The sequence below is a fragment of the Chamaea fasciata genome, unplaced genomic scaffold (genome assembly GCF_029207755.1).
Source record: "Chamaea fasciata isolate MVZ Bird 193981 ecotype frontalis unplaced genomic scaffold, bChaFas1.0.hap1 SCAF_15, whole genome shotgun sequence".
In the NCBI taxonomy this organism is placed as follows: Eukaryota; Metazoa; Chordata; class Aves; order Passeriformes; family Sylviidae; genus Chamaea; species Chamaea fasciata.
In genome coordinates, this window is record NW_027094100.1 from 5892345 (window position 1) to 5913626 (window position 21282).

At 41.7% G+C, this 21282-nt stretch overlaps 1 protein-coding gene across 7 annotated transcripts in view; it reads left to right on the top strand.

The window, feature by feature from the left end:
* Positions 1 to 438: 438 nt before the first annotated feature.
* RAPGEF6 (Rap guanine nucleotide exchange factor 6) overlaps positions 439 to 21282 on the top strand; it is a 119574-nt gene continuing 98730 nt past the window's right edge. For all 7 annotated transcript variants that reach the window (XM_066197044.1, XM_066197045.1, XM_066197047.1 and 4 more), the window contains exon 1: positions 439 to 694. In XM_066197044.1, coding sequence (XP_066053141.1) covers positions 626 to 694 — 69 coding nt within the window. In that variant the 5' untranslated portion in view covers positions 439 to 625. The remainder of the gene's footprint in view (positions 695 to 21282) is intronic.

Genomic DNA, 21282 nt, shown 5'->3' on the forward strand with positions numbered 1-21282 from the left:
TTAAAGCGCCCGCTCTCGCGCTTTTCCATACCGGGGGGTCCGCGGCGAGTGAGCGGGGCGGGGGGTCCGGACGGGGGCGGCGACTCCCGGCGTGTTCAGGGGAGGCGCGGGCTCGTACCCGGCAGTGGGGTTTCTCTCCGGACCCTCTGGCGCCGCGCCGCGGAACAACTCGCCCGACCGCATCGCTTTGTGCGGGCGCGGAGGGCGGAGCCGCGGGGGCCGAGCGCGCGGGGAGTCCCGCTCGGGTCGGTAACTTTGCTCCCGGAGAGCGCTCTCGCCGCGATGGAGAGCGGCGCCGGCCGCCCCGGGAACGCGCCGGGAGCCGCCGCCGCCCGCCCCGAGCGCCGCCGCCGCCGCTGAGCCCGAGGCGCCCCGAGCGCCGCCCGCCTGGTGAGCAGCCAGCCCGCGGGCACCGCGCCCGGCCCCGCTCCCGCCCCGGCCTCCCCCGGTCCGCTCCCCGCCCGGGCCCCGGCGCGGGGAAGGTCTCGGGGCGCGTCCCCGGAGGGCGGCGGAGCCCGGGCAGGAGCCCCGGCGGGCCGCGCCGGTGTGATCGCGGCGCGCCCCGCGGCTGCGCCCCGCCGGCCGCTCCCGAGGCGGCGGAGGGCGGGGGGCGCGGGGCCGGAGGATGAGCGCCCCGGTGGAGCCCAGGATCAAACAGGCGCTGCGGAAAAAGCCCGCGGAGCGTACTCCGGAGGTAAGGCGGCTCCGGCTCCTTCCCAGCGGGAATTTTTTATTTACTTTCCCACTTTTCCTTTGCGTAAATCCGTGTTCCGACAGCGCGGAGTCCGCGGTGCGCGCACAGAGCGGGCTGGCGCACAAACTTCTGTCTGGAGCTCGGTTATTTATTTATTTCTCTCCGAAGTTGGCTCTCTCGGGACCAGCAGTGGTTTAAAAGCCCAGTAACACGCCGGGAACAGGCACAAGGCGCTTTATGAAGTACTTCGGGCCAGCTGTTGGGAGAAGAACAACAAGAAGTAGATCACCGAAAAGTAAAATGATGCATATTTCAGTGATGCAAAACTTATGGGAAAAGTTAAGGAGCTGAAAGGCTTTGCTTACCTGTACAGTGATGCAGATTTAAACAAAACCAAACTAATTATGCTGCCCAGACTTCATAAAGATGTTTCTGCAGTGAGTGGGAGTGTAGAAATGTGCGAGGCTGGTAAGCTACAATAAAACGCATTTTCCAATTAACTGCCTTCTCTGTCTCTTCCCCACTAGCTAGTCTGTAATCAGCTATGTGTTTTTAGGAATGGTAATGCCATGGAACATTGCCCTAATAATGAAATAGGTTTGATATCGTTTGCATTTGTTGAAGGTCTTGATTGGAGTTTGTTTGCTTACTTACCCTTTGCCTTCCTTGATTTGTTTCCCTTGCTGTGATTTTTTTTCTTTTTTTTTTTTTTTTTTTACGTACTCAAGAATTAGTGCTATGAAGTGATACACTCTTGAGTTTTTCCCTTGGAGACTGAGGAACATCTGTTCTCCCTTGGTACTTCATGGAGAGCAGAATGTCCTGCCTGGTCTTCCTTATAAGTTAATTATGGAAGGGCTACTCAGAGAGCAGCTCGGAGGCTGCTCTGGAGTTCATCCTGCCAGGACAGAGTCCCTACTTTCCTTTCAAGTCAGCCGAGTGAGTGAAGTACAGATGTTCAGTCCCAGTGGTTACTTGCTTTGGGATATCTGGCACATTCCTCCTTGTGTCTCTAAATTAATGATGAGGCAGTCTTAGTGTCTATTCTTTTTTTCCTTACTTTTAGCACTCCCCTCTTGCTTCAGACCTCTCTTTCTCTTCGGCTGGAGTCTTCAGTTGGCAGAATTCCTTTGCTAGTGTGGCTTGAAGTGTTGGGCAACTGGGCTCGTCACAGAGGTGTCATTCATGAGTTGGCATTCCTTGCTGACTCGTCATGGCTTGGACTTTGGGGAACAGGTAATATGGCCCAGAACCTCTGCTCACCACTGCTCCCGCCTGCTGTGCCAACCTCTGTGGCTGTGTAGGGCTTTTCGTTCTTTTTTTTTTTTTTAAGCATCCCAAATTTTTCCCCCAGCAGCTGTTGTGGAATTCCTTATGGTTGTCACCTTGTTTTGGCTAAAACGGCCTTAAAATAATTATTTTGCTTAACCTTGTAGTGTTAAAATGTCAGATATCACAATGACTGACTGCTTGTGAGTTTGTGTGCATTTGTGTAGGTTTCCATTGAGAGTGACGTGAGTGTTGTGTGCAGGTTTGAATTTGCCAAGGCATCTTAAATGTGGGGAAAAAAATCTAATCTTTGCTAAGCTAAGTAACCGTGCTTCTAAAATGATTAAAAAAAATATCTAAGTTCCCTTGTCAATTTGGCCCTGTTTTGGCAGGCTTTTAGAGACACCGCACAGTGAGACTACTTGTGATTAAAGTTAAACATGTACTTAAAACTTGGCAGGATTGGGTCCTCGATTCTAGCTCTCTGTTGCTGAGTAGATAATTACAGTCAAATCACTTTTGTTTTCTTAGAATACTTTTGTTTGCATACATTTAGAAAGAAAAGCTTTTCCCTGATTTGATAGCAGGGTGTACCTGGGGGTCCTCGGTTTGGGTCTGTGCTACCTGCTCAGGTACAAACTGTGGAATCCCCTGTTACGGTCACAATGACAGATTTTCAAAACATCTGCTCTGGCATGTGAGGACAGATGGATACAGGGTGGTAAGTGAACTGGAGAAAACAACTGCAGTGTTGTTTATTCATTTATTTGTTTATTTTTTCTCAACATCCTGACTTGTCCTCTTTCCTCTGTAGGCTGCAGCTCTTGGGGCAGGGAAGCTGAATGAAACCTGTTTAGTGCAGCCATTAGGATCAGACCCAAATTTCGGGTGTCCCTGCGCAGGATGCTCCGTCTGGTGACTCCTGTCCTGAAGTATCCAGCTATACACAGACAAAAGCGTGGCTTCATTTCTCCCCTCCTACTTTGGTGGGAAGGTATCATCAGTTCCTCCCACACGAAATCAGCTGCACGGGGCTGCCCGTGCACTTTGGCTGTGTTTTTGTACAGAAACCCCCTCCAATTCCCCGAGCCATGATGGTATTTTATGATAAGCCAAAGCTGCTCATCCACAAGAGTTTCAATCTCTTTCAGTCCCTTTCTGCCCCCATCTCTATTTCTGATCCTGCAGTTTATATGAGCAATTTACCTGGGTATTTATTACAAATTACAGGGTTGGGGCTGTGCTGATTAGTAGCATGGTCTGGTGCTTCGTTCCTGTCATCTGTGCAGCCTGTGGAAAAATACAGATAAACACTCCACATGCCAGATTTTTGCTTACAAGTAGTACAATTATCCATATGACTTTCATTGTAGGTCTTTTTCTTGACAAAATATTTTAATTTCTCAGAACTACAGAACTAAGCAGGGAGATATTAAAAAAATAATTTACTTATTTTGAAATTTATCTTAGTGTGTTGCTCAAGTATTTTGGTTCTTGATACTACAAATATTTTTGTTTGGAAAAATCTGTGTTAGGGCAGGTTTTCAGTGTTGTGGTAACATTCCAATGTTTGTTAATTGTCAAAGTGTATAAGTTATGCATATTAGGCATGTACACACTTGATTTTTTTTCGGTTGTTGCTGCTCAGATACTTCATGTGTTACAATCTTCAATTTATTTTGCCAGAGGGAATTATTTTGATGAATTTGTAGGGATTGTAGCAAAAATTTAATGATGCTTACATTTTTATGTAATTGCTGTTGTCTTACTCTGTTTAGAATCTTTTTTGGAACTACTGAAGGCTGGCAAATATTTTGCTGCCTTTTCTTCTTTGGTGGATCATTGGAGGTGCATATTGTTCATATGTGATGCAAGTGACTTGTCATGTGGAAAGAGTTCTGGGATGTTTCCTAGTGCACTGATGCCCGTGAACGTAGCAGATGCTGCTCTAGGATTTGAGTGAGTCCCGTTTAGTCAAACATGTGCCTTGCTGGTTCCCTGATGGCCTGTGACCCTGTGCTGACATTGGAAATAAATCTGTGTACCTGTCTCTCAGGTATGGCCTGAAAGTGCAGAATTTGTGAGGCTTCTCTCAGATATTAGTTTTGATAATAGATTATCCTAACAAATCATCCCTTTTGTCTTGTCAGAGGGAGGAAACTCTGGCAGTAGTTGGATGCTTAATCAGTTTTAAAAAAACCCCCATACCTATGCTTAAACAATAGGATTTCATACATTTGTTTAATGTTTTAGTATCTGCATTTTTCTCCCAGGGTTATGCAGATATCTGTGTGGTGGTGGATCTGTGAGTGTTTATACATGCAGATCCTCCAGTCTTTGCTTGGGAATATGGGATTTACTGTGCAGCGTTTTAGCTGTTTCTTGTCACAGGTGGGGATATTAAATTAGTAATTTGGGAATATTTTAATAGGAGAAAATCTTTAGTTCGGAGCAGTAGGAGGGAAGGGTGAATGCTTATGCCACCATGTGTGTGCTCTCATTAACGATTTTTTTTTTTTTTTTTTTTGAGGCCCAGAATTCCTTATCAGATCCATACAAAGGCTCTGATGTTGGTCTTTAGGGGAGTTGTTCCTGCTGCCACAGATAAGGGCTCAGTAGCTGATAGGGCCAAACAGCAAATGATTGTGCTCCTTTTTCTTTGTCTTCCCTTCTCCTCCCCTCCCGTGAACATGCTCTCTTCCATTTTTAATGGAACCTTTTCCCAATATAGTATCTTTTTAGTTCTTCATGACTTTGTTCTCGACAGTGTTTACTTTTGTGGTTCAGAAAGCTTTGCTTTTATTTGACTTCAAAGAGTGGGAATTTATTTTTATACTCTGAGCTCTTGTATTTTCCTAACTTTGTCTTCTTGCAGTAATTCTTGATTAATGTTAATTCGACTTCATTTGGCAATACTAATTCCTTCTTCTCTTCCTGTTCCCTTTTCATTAATACAGTGGAAAGAGGAAAAAAAACTAATTTGCAGAATTGTGTCATGACAGTGTCTGCTGTTTGGAGCCTGTATGTGATGCTCCTTGATGGCTTAGATGCAGAGAAATAGATCTGCATGAATGTAAATCATGCACAAATAGTACATTGATAGGCATTATGAAATAGCTGTAATAAATAAAATAAATTATTGCTGACAGCATAACAAAGGCACTCTTGTACTGTAGCACAGCTGAGCCAAACAGAGGAGAACATCTGCTTCTTGTTTCCAGAAATAACTGGTATTTTGAAGTGGGTTTTTTCATCCTTTTAATAATTTTCTGTAAACTCAGTAGGTGAAATGGGATTAACCATTGTAGAAATCTGTTGTTTCTAGAATCTGAGGTGAGCTTTTAGGAATGTAACTGTGTCAAGGGTGTTGGTTTTGGATGACCATTGAAAGTAATTAGAATTGTAAAGTCACCAGTAAAGTGGACATGCTTGCAGTTACTGTAAAGCCAAAAGAAATTTGTGTTAAATGAAGTTGCAGATGCTGGTTTCTATTTAATAAAAACATCTTACTGTTAATTTGTGGGCCTCTTAAACAGGGACAGAGGATGGACACCTGACTCCTGCCATGAATTTCTACTACCTAACCTCTGTCTTACACTTTCATTCCCAACTTTTGGTGATCTGTTCTTCTGTAGGTGACACTTTGTAAGACTTTGTCGTGCAGCTAACAGTTCTGGAGCTCAAACTGAAGATGAGCAGCAGCCAACTGTCATAAAATCCTTGAGTTTGTTCTGTGTCTTTCTGCTTTGGTGTCTTTGCCAGAGAACCTCCTGAATCCTTCATCAAAGATGCCTTGACCATTGCTACATAGCTTTCACCCCTCACCATGCAGGGACTTGGGCTGATCTTGGCATGTGACTGTGCTGGGAAGCTGGAAAAGACCTTTAAAGTGGAAAAATTCGTTATCACTGGTGATAACCAAAGTGATAGGAACACGTACTGGCGTGCCTGCAATTTACTGCCAATGAATTCCTTCCTGGGTCCTGGTGTACCCTGTGCAGGTTGCCTGTCTGCACTCATAAGGCAACAGTTAGCTTTTACAGTCAGAAAAACATAAAACCTTGTAATATGAATGATTTACACCTAGTTCTGTGAAGACAACAGCTACAGTTTTATTTATGTTCAGTTTGATTGGAAAATCAAGTGCACAAAAACTGTTTCATGGACAAAAGTGTTGAGTAACTGCAACTTTAGGCAAAGACTTTGGAGTGCATGCTTTTTATTGACACCATATTCCATCAGCATCTTGCAAGGGGGAGAAAAAAACCTAGACTTGTGACGTTTTGTTAAATATGAGATTTGTCTCTTTAAATAAAATGTGTTGTAAAGCTTTTTTATAGCCACCTACTAAAACCAAAGTTCAGAACAGAGGTACATGAGGAATGGCACATTGAGTATCATAGTGCTGGCTGACAGCTCTTGAGTCTTATTCACAAGCAGACTATAGTTTCTGTGTTAATGAAGTTGAAATCCTTATTACTTTAAATGAAACAGACATAAACCTTCTCTCTTCCTCCTGTGCTTCCCTGCTACATAGCTTTCAGTTGAAGGTAAAGCAAAGCCACTTTTTTTTTTCCCCAGCTGCTCATTAAATTAATGTATTTAAGCTCATGGTAAATACAGCATTGGCAGTCCTGGAGGATTGTCCAACAAGCCTCAAAGCTTTGGGAAAACGGCATCTCTTCAGCTGCCAGCTTGATGAGTTAGGAAGTTTTTGTGCTTAGATTTTCCTCTGTTTTGTCTTGTGCTTCAGGTGGGTAGCTGTCTCTTTATTTCTTAACACAGCGTAGTGTCAGGAGTCTTCATCTCAATTAGACATGTGATTTTCCTGTAATAGAAAAAGCCAGGGATGCAAACTCTTGTATTATGCTGCTTGATAAATCATTTTTATAAACTTTGTATATGTACCTTGTTTTATGAGGTGGTCAAGAGTGATGTTCTTTGACAGATAAAATCTATCTTTTATTCCAAAAGTTGAGATAAATACCAATTGGTGCACGTTGGCAGTAGTTGTTCGGTCTTCCTTAACATCCCTGGGAAACCAGTGCAGGGGTAGAAAGTGGTGGCCCCCTCCCCAAGACTGGGCAGGGTCAAATCTCTTTTCTGAATAATTGAAATTAACCTCAGTTTGCATCTTTAATCTGTGACTGATCACTGGATTGACTTTGAATTCACAGAGTCTTCTTTAAAAATCTGTGTGGTTTGGTTATTTTATGTTTTCAGGACTGTGCGGACACAGTTCCCTGCTTGTGACATACAGCTGAATTCTTGGCTAGAGGTACTCAACAACCTGGCATATATCAGTATCCAAATAATTCAAATTATCATTATTTGGAACCTTAAGTAAAACACACTTTCTGAAGCTTAAATCAGCCCTAAATTAGTTGAACATAAAAAATAAAATCCATCTGTTGTTTCAAATGAACTAAAATACAATATTGGAACATTTACTAGTTTCAACAAATGTCAGTATATGTAAATATTCAGCTATATGGACTTCAGTATCTGTCTTAGGAATGCTTTTTGTGTGTTTTTGAACATTTTTTTTTGAGTTTGTTGTTATGCTTTAATCAGCAAGCCTGAAGTTGTTGCTCATATAAGTCTTGATTATGTCTCAGAGACACAAGTGACAGTGTTAAGCCTTGGATGAGGTACCTTGTTCACAGAGGAGGGATCTGGTTTGGCTGTACTGCAGCTATTGTCTGGTTGGAATACCTGCAAGGAAGCTTTGCCTGTAGTTCTCAGAAATAAAGGGTTTTTTCCAGCTTTCTTAACAGTAAAGCCTGTTGACTTCAGTCAGATAGAGATTTGTGGTTCCAGTGAAATAAATCAAGTTTCAGGGCACTGTTTTAGCTTCGACTACATTTACTGGTTTTACTAAAGTGATTATTGACTTACAGATTATTCTTAAATTATCTGTGTGTCTAACAAAGTTTCCTTGTTCAAAAAAATATAATATTAAACAAGTAGAGAAAATCAGCATGAACGTTTTGGGATGGGTGAGTTTTTTGGTTTTTCGTGTCTGTATCCGTGTGAACCTGTTTTGTGGGTGAGGATGTTGAGCACTGTTCTGGAAAGGAAAATATGGGCAGGAGTGAAAGGATAAAAACAAACTATGATGGAGACAGGGAAACATTGATGTTTAAACTGCCTTGAAGTAGGTGTATATAATTTGTTAATTATTTTTGGAATATCATTGTGAACCACAGCTGGTTTTAAAAAAGGAAGTCAAAAGGAGACCCACAAAAAACAAAATGCCAAGGAAAGTAAACTTTTAATAAACACTCGGAGAAGTAAATTAGACTGAACGTTCATTGTTTATCACCTAGTGTAGGTGGAACACGCATACAATTGTTCTGTCTAATAGCTGTGACTTTGTGGTATGTGATCTCCCTGGCAGCTGAGGGATGATCAGGGTTTCTTCACTGGTTAAATGAGTATTTGGTGCCTCCATCATTGCTGTGTAAAATCATGGGCATTGCTCCTGTAAGTATCCCTGTTATTGGCTTGGAGCAGTGTTGTTTAATCTGACTGGGGTCATGTTGATTTCTGAAATACCTTCTTTAAATATGTGTCTATGAAGGGTCCTTGGGGCTGTGTTGCTGCTGCTTTCCGTGGGACGAGAAGACCTGGGGTTTTTGTTTTAAGTGGTCATTCAGAGCTGTGTCTGTGTCTCTAAGCCAAACACCTTGGCACCCTCTGGGAAGAATGTTGGCAGGCTTTCGTCTCTCCTTGTGCTGATACTGGTGCCTTGTCTAGTGGAGTCTCTCACCTCTTTGTCACAGAATGGTTTGGATTGGAAGGGGTCTTAAAGACCATCCTTTTCCAGGCCCCTGCCACGGGCAGGGGCACTTTCCACTAGACCAGGTTGGTGCAAGCCTTGTCCAGTCTGGCCTTGAACACTTCTAGAGATTGGGCATCCATGTCCCAGTGCCTCACCCTGTAAGAGCAGAAGTGTACAGATGTTTTGCGTCCGATGCTGTTTTGTCTTCTGCACTTCTAAGTTACCTTCACTGGCCTTTTATTCCAACATGTTTCACTCTGCTCTTGGGCCATGACTAATGAAAATTCCTTCATTCAGTGTAAAGTCTGCTCGCCAGAACATGGATGTATGAAAGAGAAGATGAAATTACAGTGCACTAATAAACTTGTGGACAATGGCTCATGTGTATTGGCATTGTTTGCAGAACATTGAGGGTTTGTGTGTGGTGAGTCACTGAGTTATACATGACAAGGTAAAAAAGCTGTTCCGCCATCCTTGTTTGTCTCCTGCATGTAATTTCCAATTCTGATTCATTGAAATGAAGCGGTGAGCAGGAATGTGGTTCTGTTATGGGATACAAGTGAGTGGATATTTTAAAGCACTGGCTCAACCTTTTCAAACATGTGGCACACCTATTCCCAGTGCTAGTCCAGTTTACATGAAGAAATGTGAGTGCAGTTGGGTCTAGCTGAGAAAGAGCTATAAGTTGACCTTGGGAAGCTTGAGGAACTGTATTAGAATCAAAAAACAGCTGAAAGGGATCCACAAGGATCATTGAACCTAATTCCTGTCCCTGCGCAGGACCACCCCAAGAATGAGTGGGACTGATGAGCACAGCTGGTGGCTTCCAGTATTTCTTGTGTGGAATTGTTGAATCTGAATGTTCCTACTTAAGTGTAATGATTATGCAGTATCTCTTGTGAGTAGTTACACAAAGAAGTCAGAGGCTGTTGCCTAATCTAACTTGCCTCTGCAGGTTGGGGTTCATCTGAAAGAAGCAGAGCCACAGCAGAAATGGTAACAAAACATTTTGGCTTTGTACTTTGTGTGTCAGTGTCTCTTGCTTTCTGTGACCGGTCTGTGTGCCTGTTTATGTGGGTGCCTGCTGCACACCTTTTGTATATATTTTATGTGTATATATTTGTATATATATTTTTAGCTATCTTTTCTTCAAGATATTTGTGCAATAAGGATTTTAAAGGAAATTATGTTCGAAGACTCTTACATGTATGACTCTTGTATGAGGAGAAAGATGATGGTGATCTGTGTGTTGGTGGTTCAGCAAGGTAGCTCAGAGGGCGCTTGCAGAAATTCTGCTCTCAGACCTGGGGGAGGAACTTTGCCTGATCAGTGATGGCAGGCATCAGTGTCTTACCTCTGGGCGAGCGATCTGCAGCCTAAAAGAAATGCTCTTGAGTACTTTTACCGAATCACAGAATCTTTAAGGTTCAAAAAGACCTGCAGGGTCAAGTCCAACCATCAGCCTGGCACCATCAGTTCACCATTAATCCGTGTCCTCAAGTGCCTTATCCACACGGTTTTTTTGGATGCTTCCAGGGATGGTGACTCTTCCACCACCCTGAGCAGTCTGTTCCAATGCTTGACAGCCCTTTCCGTGAAAACAAGTTTTCCAGATATCCGAGCTAAACGCCCTCTGGTGCAGCTTGAGGACTTTTTCTCTCCTTCTGTCACTTGTTACCAAGGAGAAGAACTTTGTGTCATTCTTTAATTCATCCAGAGTGGTATATTTAGAAACAGCTTTGTCTGAAAACACTGTTGTCCAGGTGTGCCTTGATATCTTCTTATTGCTTTTTTGTTTTCTCTTTTCAATCTTCTCCTGCTGTTAGAATCCTAATACAGAGTGAGTCTCAAGCACAGATTTCATTAGCTTTGTGCCTGTTGATTCAGTGCTGGTTGGTTGAAGCAATTTGAGAATCTGGTGTGAGTGTAGATAAGAATATTTAACCAAACATTTCTAGAATACGTCCAGTTCCTAATCTGCCTGTGAAGTTATTCTCAAAGCACAAAGTCTTCTTCAAAAGCTCTATCCCTTTTCTTTCATCTTGTTCAGAAAGTTTGGTGTCTGATACTGATGCTGTCGTGTATCTGCCTTGGGGTGTTTGGTGTGCAGCCTCTGTCACTGTTGAAGCTTTCAGGGGGATGTTAGGATGTCCTGTGAGGGCTGCACATTCTTTCTATTCTTTTTATTTGTATTTTGTTCCAAGGAGGTCTTTAGAAGGTTCACTCAGTGGTTCTGGGGTTTTCTGGACTGATGATACAGTTGTCAACAAGGCTTTTGTGTTGGGAGAGGTGCTTGTAAAACAAACTCACTGTTTTCACTGTCTGGTTCAGGGCATACTAGAAACTTACACATATAGTATTTAGAGGTATTTTTCAAGCTGTTGGCCAAAGTAACTAAAAACCAGAGATCACAGCAGCTTGTTTAATGATAATCTTCACAATAAATGCAGGATTTAGGGCTCAGCAGATGTGATTGTGCAGACTAGGTCATACGCTAGTGTTGATCAGATATTTCAAGGCTTAATTCTCTAAACTGTGATGGTAGGGTGGTGGTAAATTTAGCTTGTAGGGGGCTGAAAAAAGACTCAAATTTCTGGCCACTGCTGTCACAGAGGACACTCAGTGCTCCCAGAACAGCTGTGGGGGCCTTGCAAGGTGCAGCAGGTGCCAGCAGGCAGGTGGTGCCTGCAGTGTTTTCCTGTGTTCCCCAGCTTGCAAACACGGGGAGCTGGGGACAGGTAATCTCATACCTGTAACTTTCCAAGATAAGATTGGTTTGGTCCTTTCCTGCAGGTAATACGACTTCTGCTTCATATAAATCCTATTGGAGGAGCAAGTAGAGTTAGTGTGTATTAGGGTGGCTGTTCCCAGTGATCTTCCAAGGACCATGTGAAATGTTACTGCTCCAAGATTACTTTTCCTGTCCTTGCTTCTGCTGTTCCTGAAAAATTGTGGGGTTTTTTTTTTTCACTTTAGTGACAGCTGTGAAAGCCCTGAGAGTAAAACCAGAAATTATGGTGAAGTCTTGGAATTTTTTATTGGAACTTACTTCCTTTAGTATATACTTTTCCCCACGAAGCGGGGTCATGCACTTAGTTTTGTCTGTGGAATGATAATTTAAAAGTTTTCACTTATGAATTAAAGTTTAAATATGTAATGCAATATTTTTCTACCAACCTATTTCTTATTGTAGTATCTGAATTTAAAAAAAAAGATTATTTCAGGGACTGGTTAGGTAGCAAAGTTATGTTTTACAATGCTTAATCTGACCTAGAATATGAGCCTAGTTCCTTGTTACTGACCTTGCAGTAGGAACTTCTTGGAGATACTAGAAGAGTGAAAAAGGGCCAGAAAAGGGTGTGGAAGGAGGTGGGAGAGAACTGCAAGTACATTTGGCATTCAGAAAAGTTGCCAAATGGAAAAAACCCCCACATTTCTTTTCTGCTTTTGTTCTCCAAAAATGCAAAGGGTGGAGGGGAAGCAGTCAAGATGTGTAGGTGTTAAATTTCTCGTAGAAACAATACTAAAGCTGCAAAATATTGTAGTGAATAAAAAGATAATTATAAAAAAAATGATTTTCAAAAGAAAATCTCATCAGGTAGTGTACCCAAACTTATTTTGTGTAAGCTTCAGAGAGGAATTTCTCTGTAATGTTTATTTTAACAAAACCCTTTCTTGTGTCACATTGTGTAAGGAGAGCTGGATATCTGTCTGCAGTGAAAACAAATAGTAAGGGAGTAGCCTTAGGGAACTCGTGTGAATGTCTGCTGTGAGATGAAAGTGAGGTACCTGTGCCCAGCTTTTTTTTTGTGTCCCCTTGTGGGCAGCCCTGCTTCTGAGCACCAGAAGGGAGGAAGCAAACATCTGTAAGCAGCTGTGTGACATCCCTGCTGAGCTGCTGAGTGCACTGGTCACACACTGCTGCTGTTTGCTCCATGGCCCTCTCTGATAACCCTGGTGTGCAGTGGCTGGTGCTGCCATCCCAGGAGTGTAAAAAGCTGTCAGCCTTCAGATGGAAATGAGTCTCTTGGCATTAAAAGGTGGTGGTCTTGTGGTGGTCTTGTCTCTGGCGAAGAAGCAGCACGCTTCTCAGGACCATTCCAGATGAAATTCCAGTTTGCAGGGAAGTGCAAAACGCTTTGCCAGGCACGTGCAGAAAAAAGTTTTCATTGAGAAGTGTATTGAGATCAACGTGATAAAGTCTGTTCAGAGCTCTGATGCCTTTCCTTGTAAGAGGCCTGATATTGCTGTCAAAGAACTCTGCTCGTGTTGGTATTGCCTGACAAGCTGGTCTTGAAACTTGGAGGTCTTCTTCTTTCAATGGCTTCAGGCTTAAAATACAGAGACTTTTCCTTTGTTTGATGGTACTGTCATACACCCTTCTTCCTCTTTTGAGGATTTCAATGCAGTATTTTGGAAATACCCTGAGTTCAGGGAAGCATGCACAAATCAGTTAGCATTCTGCATCTGGTTTCTCGAGGTTCCTTTGCTCTGCTAATTATTAGTTAGCTTTTAGCATGTCAAGAGTGTAGCAAATTCTTGACAAATAGAACAGAAATAACTGCCTTAAGGGATTCTCTCTTTGTAATCTTTTTGTGCCTGATTAGAGCATTGACATTTAAGCAGTCTGTCCTTCAAAGACTTATCATTAATGACCCTCAAATGATGGTCCTGTTGGTCTGGAGGGAAGGAATTCTTGTGGTGATGTGTTGCATTGCAGGCACATACAGTTTGGCCTTTTGGCCAAAGATGAATCCCTGTAGAGACTTCCAGAGCTGTTGTAATGTTTTTCGCTTTGGCAGTTGGTATTTGAAGGAGCTGAGAAATGAAGTCTGTCATTGTAAACTGTACCATGGGTTTAGTGTTGAAAGGTGATGGTACTGCTTTTGTTGTATTCAGTTTTGGGAGCTTTTTGATGCTCTTGTCACAAAGGGTTGTGCATGCCAATGGCCACTAGATACTGTGGGAAGGTTATTCTACTTAAATCTGGTTTACTTGATCCTACATTTTCAGAGTTCTGTGCAGCATGTCCAGCCTCCAGTAGGCTGTGTTGATTTGGCCGAGTAAAATCGTTCTTTCCAACTGTTGCAGAAGAAGTTTCTGTTCCTGTTTCCCATTTGAAGTAGGAAGGAAACTGGCAGTCCTATGTCAGACTGCTGACCTTCTGTCAAACACGTTTACTGTTTCCCTTGTGTTGGATGGGAAGGCTTACATCAGCAAACTCCTCTCTAGATGCCCTTATAGGTGACTTTCAAGAAGCTTGTCAAAGTCGTCTTGTTCTGGTTCTTCCAAACTGACATGCAATTGCTATAGGGACTAAAGGGTATCATCCAGCTGGTGTGATCATTAGAAAGAATCTCTTATCCCACATAGCTGGCCCACCATTTCAGCCTTGTTTTTGAGCCGTTGGGGTACATTTCCTGGTGATATCCACAGCTCAAGAGAGAAACTTTGTGTTTTGTTTCCCCTCTGTTCACTTTAGGTAGAAGGCGATTATGGAGTATAGCAGACCTGTAGTTAACAGGTGCTTCATAACCTATCAGAGCTGAGTACAACTATGTTTTTAAGAAAAACTGAGAATTTCCCTTGTCCTTAGTTAGTCTTGCAAATGCAGCAACTCCGGCTCTGTAAAATCTGGAGTCATGAGCTTCAGTGTTTAGTATGGTGAATAGTAATGTCGCTTTGATTTTCCCCAAGCTCTAGTTTGACTCTAGTTGAACATGTTTTAAAATGTATTTTTGTATGAAATATAACTGCATAACTTTCATGGTTGTGAATGCTAATGTAATAAAGTGGGAAGCTTTAGATAACAGGTCTTCCTTCCAACACTTGGACTGAGTGTACTTGGTAAGTACTTCAGTGGACCAGCTGCCTGACTGAGAGGCTGAGACACTAAATGCACAGCTTTTCAAGAAAACACACAACAGAGATGTCTTAATTTTCAGTATAATTACTTAAAATGTCTGAGCTACAATACCAGATCTAGATTAAGTTTAGTATTAGTTGGGTGGGTTTTTTTTGTTTTCACCTTCAGTAAATAACAGTAGTCTTGCTCTTTTAAAACAGAAGTCTTTTTAGGTGAGACCCTTGATTTGTTTAAAAGTGGGTTTGTTGTACCTCTGTGGAGGCTGTGGTTGGCTCACACTGCAGGAGCAAGAGGCTGGAGGAATCTCTGGTGTGGTGCATTACAGATTGTGTTGATCATAGTTTCCTAGGAATGAGAGAGGTGGGAGAATTGGCTTGTTTTGGTTTTGTAGTCAAGGCTGGTGGTAACCTCTGATGTTTTTGGTCTACCTAAGGATTGAGTGGCTCATTGGAGATGAGGTTTCCAAGTAGTCTCATATACTACAACCCAGCCGAAGGAGCCCATGTCCCACGTGTTATCAATTAGTACCTGTTTGATTTAGTATGGAGGTGGAGGAGACAGTTCCTTGGCATCTTGTCTGTAGTTCTGTGCATGTTAGTCGGGAAGGTTGTTGCACTTTGTGAAGTGGGTACCTGGTGGGTAGGCTGTAGGATTTGGAGCTAGAAATTCCTGACTGACAATATTGTCTTATGGTTGATTCAGTGTGTTAACGGTATGCTTGCTTGTTGTTCCTCCTAATGTTGAAGTTGTTACTTTTCTTAATTAGAATTATTCCCTTTGTAACATTATGCATCAGTGATCAATGTAATGACTAGGGAAGTGCACAGGTATCTGTACCTCTGACATTTATTTGATTTGATTTCAAACTTGAAACCTGTTAACCTTGCTAGATGAATATGTATATGTGTATATATACATATATATATATATAACTGCTCAGTTTGGATCTGTAAGCTTCTTTGTGGTTTATGGCACAGGTATTGCTGAGAAATACAAAAGCTGATGTTAAAGTGGAAGAGCATCAATTCCCAGAGTTCTGCTGTGGTGGTTTATGTTCAAATGTTGCAGTGAAGTAAATCTGGCTAATTCTTTGCTATAGGCAAAGATGCGAAGAGCTACTGAATAATCCTTTTTTTTCTTTGATGAGGGATATAAGTATGTTTGCCACTTTATGGACACAATGAACACAGGCATGTTAACCTTTCTCAGCATGTGAGAGGATATTGTAATAGCTGAGGTATTAGTAAAGCTTGTGGAAATCTATGTTCAGATAATTCAGACTCTTAAGAAATATTGCCTCCTATACATAACTTTCTTAGGTTGCTCTATTTGCTAGTGCTTGGGTATTTTAATACCAGGATGCAGAAGGAATTACTGGTGAACATATTGCTGCTGTCCACTACAGGAATTCCTTTATAGTTCTTAATGACATTATTATGGGAATTAAGTAGCTGGAAGTTGATTTTTCTTTTTTCCTTCAGTGGTTTTATTGAAAAAGACGGCAGGAGAGCATTACATTTGTGTGATATTTTATTCTCCAGTTATAATCTCATCATTTTCTTCCTGTTTTACTGATGCACCAAAACATTTTTAGGCAGTTAATAGAGTTTTATTATTCTCCCTTACCTAGCTACTGAGTGGGTGATTTAAATTACAGCTTTGATAAAGATCTCATTTTGCCTTCACTATTATTTATTTAGCTGGACTTTATTTCCAGACAGGCATGATCTTTGCTTGCTTGAATTCACAAAGAAGAAATTACACACAGAAAAATCATAAATGTGCCATTAGAAAAATAACAGTATTCTTATTCATTTGTATAAAATTCTGACAATTGATATGACGGAAAAAAAGCTGCAATAAAGTGCTGTTACTGTGTCTGTCAGTCCTTCTCTGAGATACCTGTGAGTCCTTTGTTGAGCTGTAGTATGGGAGCTCAGTTATTACATTCACTTGCTGCAAAGGTACATTGGGCAGAACACAATGAAATCATTGACAATGGAGTGTTTATATGTTAAATATGAACCAGCAGTTGCTAGTCCAAGAGGGAGGAAAGAGAACAAGAACTAGAGCATTTTCTGCAGTAAGAGCGAAGTCATGTCTAAGTAACAGCTCAGATGTTTAACTTGTCTGAGCTGCACTCAGCCTCCCTCCCAAGTTGTCATGACAGGTGAGCATAGAACTGACCTTTGGATTTCATCCTCCTCCTCCTCCTCTCTCCTCATCCACTGGTTTCTGTACCAAATTTCTTATTTAATAAGAATGTACCTTTTTTTTTTTCCCTAGATGTTTCAGTGTTCTGACCTTTCCTACCACAATTCCTTCATTTCTTAAAAAGAAATTTCAGATGTTGACACTTTCCTCTGAAAAGAGCAGGGAGTTTCTTTATGAATCAGAGGAGCTGATGTTTCTGGAGTTATGACCAGAAGGTTTTAACTGAAATATTGCTCTTTGATGGATGCTTGTCCCCAGGAAGGGAGGTAGGTAATTCTGACAAGTGGTGGGCTGCTTGACTAAGAGAGTGTTGACTGAACTGGAAGCCACCCATTTTTTTGGTGGATTTGAGGTGATTTTTCAAGAGCCTGGGTTGGGAGGCTGATTTTGCGGTCCTTGTATTATTTAAAAATGTTTGATATAAGTCTTGCTCTTTGATAGGGGATAATTTTGTATATTCTGTGCTTCCCATCCTGTTGAACTTCAGGAGCTTAGGGTTTTTGAGGCAGCTTGCTTTTCTATTATTGACATATAAGTCTGAAAGATATTTTAAAATAAGTAATGTTAATGTATGTCAGGGAACTTTATGGTAATGTTTTAGTTGGAAGCACTTTTTCATAGCTGTACTTTTATTCTTAACAGTGAAAAGGGCTGAACAGTGCTTCAGATACCCAAAATTCTCCATGAGCTGCTTGCTTTGAAGCAGTGACATCTGTTGTTCTGTCTCTCCAGTTCAGGGCCCTTGCAATTTCACTGCAAAATCAGCTTTTCCAAAGGAAGTTTTTTTTTTTTTCCTTTGGTAAAGTCAGGGTTCCAAAAATGCTGACTCTGTGATGAAACAGCAGTAAAAATAATATAAAATTTCCCCTCCCTCATTCCTTTAAATGTTTTTCTTTCTACCAAAGTCCTATATCAACATAATCCAGGGTTCTGAGGTGGAAGGTGTTTATCTGGATTGGGTGTGGGGAGTGATTGGTGAGTAGAGAAACTTTTTGTTATATTTTCATGTAGAGAGACTTCAGTTCTTTTATTTTGCTTTTAGAAGTATGCCACTGAATTGAGGTATTTTCAGTCCATTAAAAAGCTGTAATAGTGGCTCTCAAGTCTCTGTATATAAAGATCTGGCGTTTCCAAATTTTCTTCAGGATAGTTTGATTCTTAAAAGTGCAAGTCTCTGCCTGTAGCCATTTGCATGTTATAATGAAATATTAGAAAATAATATATAAGGAAACTATTTGCCCCATTGAGAGACTTAATACCTTTTCACAAAAAAATAAGAGGGAAATCCAAGTGTGCAAATGGTACTTCTTAGTATCTGTAAAAGCAAGTGCCAGATTTTAGTTTTCTCTTTGTGGCTATACTGTTATTAATGGAGTCAAAGGGAATTGCTTCCTGGATTTACAAGAGTGAAGTGAAGTCTCCTTTAATCTCTTTTCTTCTGTATAAAGATACTATAATAACTAGACTGACGCTTCCTCATTTGGGAAAACCAGTTTCTGTCATTTGTGTAGGTAAATGGGAAGTTAAGAGTTTAGGGAGGAGTGGTCTGTCATAGTCACAATATGATCCATGGTGTGTGATGGCCAAAGGCTCCAGGAGTTTGGGGACCTCTGAAAGACCATAAATCAAAGATTTCAAGTTCTTGTTCATTTGAAGCTGTTCTTTATGAAATACTTGCCATTTTTTTCTGAATAATGGAATATAACTCTGAAGTAGTTGAACCAGTTTATTGTATACAAGTGTTACTGTGTGCAGTCACAGGCAATGACATGAGATCATGCAGGAGTTTGCTGTTATGTTCTGTGAAAGGTTCTTTAATTAGGCTTTTTGAATTAGTGGTGTTTCCAACATGGAATGATGTGGTTTCATTCCTTAGGAGTGGTGTTTAAACTCTGCCATTCTTTGCAAGATACTTTAATGTCCTTCATTCATAACATTTTCATTTGTCTAACTGACTAATCCATCCTTTTTCTTCCCTAATAGTGTCTCAGTGCTTGTATTTTAATTTTTATTTTTGTTTTTAAGTGACCTCCAGCTAAATAGGAGGCTACTTTAAAGTGAATTGTTACTTTAAGTGAAGAGCCCTGAGCTGTCATTCTGTTGCGTCACTTGCATTTTTATTGAAGTCCAATGTCTATGCCCCTGAACAGGGAGAGTAAATAAGTTAAGATGGAGGAGTTGCTTTCCAGTTCATCCCATCGTCTTCCTTTTAGTTTTGGAGCTGTACACTCTGTTACACATGTTAAAGTGGATTTTTCTGCTCCTCCCACAAGTTTTGGGGGTAGCTGACAGTGTGTAGGGTGGGCTTCCTGAACCAGCATCCCTGAAGTTGGTCAATTTCCTCTGTAGATATCAATGTGTAAAATATGGATCAGAGAACTGCAGCATGTTTCTGTGTTTTTATTTCTGGTATTACAGTATCAGGAAAGAATTTGGGAGAGTACTATTTTTAAATTGGCCTTAAACAGAAACTAAAGGAAACAGCGCGGATTCCAGCCTTCAGTGAAGCAACAGGAAGGGAAGCAATGAAAACCATAAACCGTGCTGAGTAACATTTCCTCTCTTCTGCTACACCCCCCCCATTCCTCCCCTTCCAGGGGTGACAAAGTCTTTATTGAGCCTGACAGGATTCCTAATAAAAGCTGCATTCAATCTGTATAAGGAGCCTGCTGAATCACTGAGAAGCAAGTAATGGCATGGGGCTGGAGGGAGCCTCCCACATGGAGCTTACACAGCTTGTGCTCTGTGCTCCAAGGATCACCTCTGTTTGCTTTACTGAAATCTAGGCACTTTAAATAACAACTTCAATACAGAGAAATTCAGACACTGTCCAAGAGGCCGTTAAAATCCTTGTCCTGATACCAGGTGAGTGCTTGATTCTGCTGGAGTTTGTTTCCAGCCTTGTTTCTGCTCAGAAAAGGGAGAAGAAGCTAAGCAGCACACAAACAGGAGGGTACCTTTCAGCCATGCAGCTTCCTTCCATGGAGGACTTTGTACCTGATGGTCTTTTTGAATGCCATTGGAACTTGGGAAGCTGTTGCCATATGGTTTAACTGTGGGTTCAAAGGCAGAAATGTGTGTCTATTACTTTTAAAGTATATTCTCAGTAATATGGCTGGATCTCTAACGTATCTTCAGGAAATACTAGTATTTTGTTTGCCCTGAAACATATAAATTATGCATCCTGCCAACTGCCTTAGCTTAGAAAAGGAATGGATGCAAAATCCCATCAGTCATCCTTTGTGCTTTTGTGGAAGCAGGTTCTTGTGTGTGACCCAGGGAATCCTGGGTGGCTTGGCAGCCTGCGTGGGCTGGGTGTGGAGAGCCTTGAGTGAGCCAAGCATATGTTCTTGCAACAGGAATTTAACGTGTTCGGGGTGGATTGAGAGACAGGTTTTGTGCAGCTCTTTGGGACAGGTTTGCATGTGAGAGCGATCTGTCTGGAACTTGCTGACACAGCTGGTTTTACATGCAGCTTTGAAGTGCTTGTGCTCTGCTGCAGGTTTCTGCTCTTTTCACATTCCCTGAGCAAAACTCTGGACTGACTGAATAATACTTGCTAGTCTGCTTTCTTTGGGACCCCTTGTTTCAGGTTCAGGGTGGATCTAGGGTATCTAAGCAGGCCAGATTGGTCTGCCTGTGGGAGCATCCCTGAGTCCTGACCTGCTGCAGTGAGCAGCTGTCCCAGGGCCAGGGCTGGATGCAGCTGCTGCGGAACTGGGCTGACTCTGCCTGCTGGCGTGAAGGACATGACATGACAGGCAGTGCTAAAAAGAGTCTCTGGGGATTTATGGCTTCCTCAGCATCCCTAATACCTGATTGCAGTTGCTGAGGTTGTCTCTGTGTGAGACTAATCAGAATTTGCAACTATGAGGTCATTTCAGAACAATTAATTTTCCCTTAGAAATAGACCAGATTTCCTGTTTAGTGTTTAATAATAATAACAGTAATAATAGTATGTTACTGGAACAGGGGTAGGGTCACATAGAGTGAAACATTAGGTTTTTGTTTTGTGTTTTTGACAGTCATTCCATCCTTGTTTCAGCGCTTGTTTTTTTTTTTTCTGCACTGCTTTGCCCGCTTCTAACACTGCGGGAGGATTTGTCTTGGACCTTGTTGTGGTCTTAAAGCAGCTGGATGCAGCTCATGTGAATTACACTTGTGCTGGCTAGAGTTGTTGATTGGGAAACTTTGTGGTCAGAACTTCATGTTCGAGACCACTGTCGTTCCACTAGAGTCTTAATTCCAAGCTTTGTAAGGATGCTTCTTAGATTAAAGGCCAGAGATTGGGTGAGAAGAGGGTAAAGCAAAAGGAAACAATACCTGCTTGCAAATTTTACTCAGCATTGGTGTTGCTGCACTGTGGAGCTTGTTCAGAAGCATCCAGATTTTGGTCATATTTTAAAAAGATGCCAATAATGAAACTTAAGGGTTTCATTATTAATGAAACTTGCT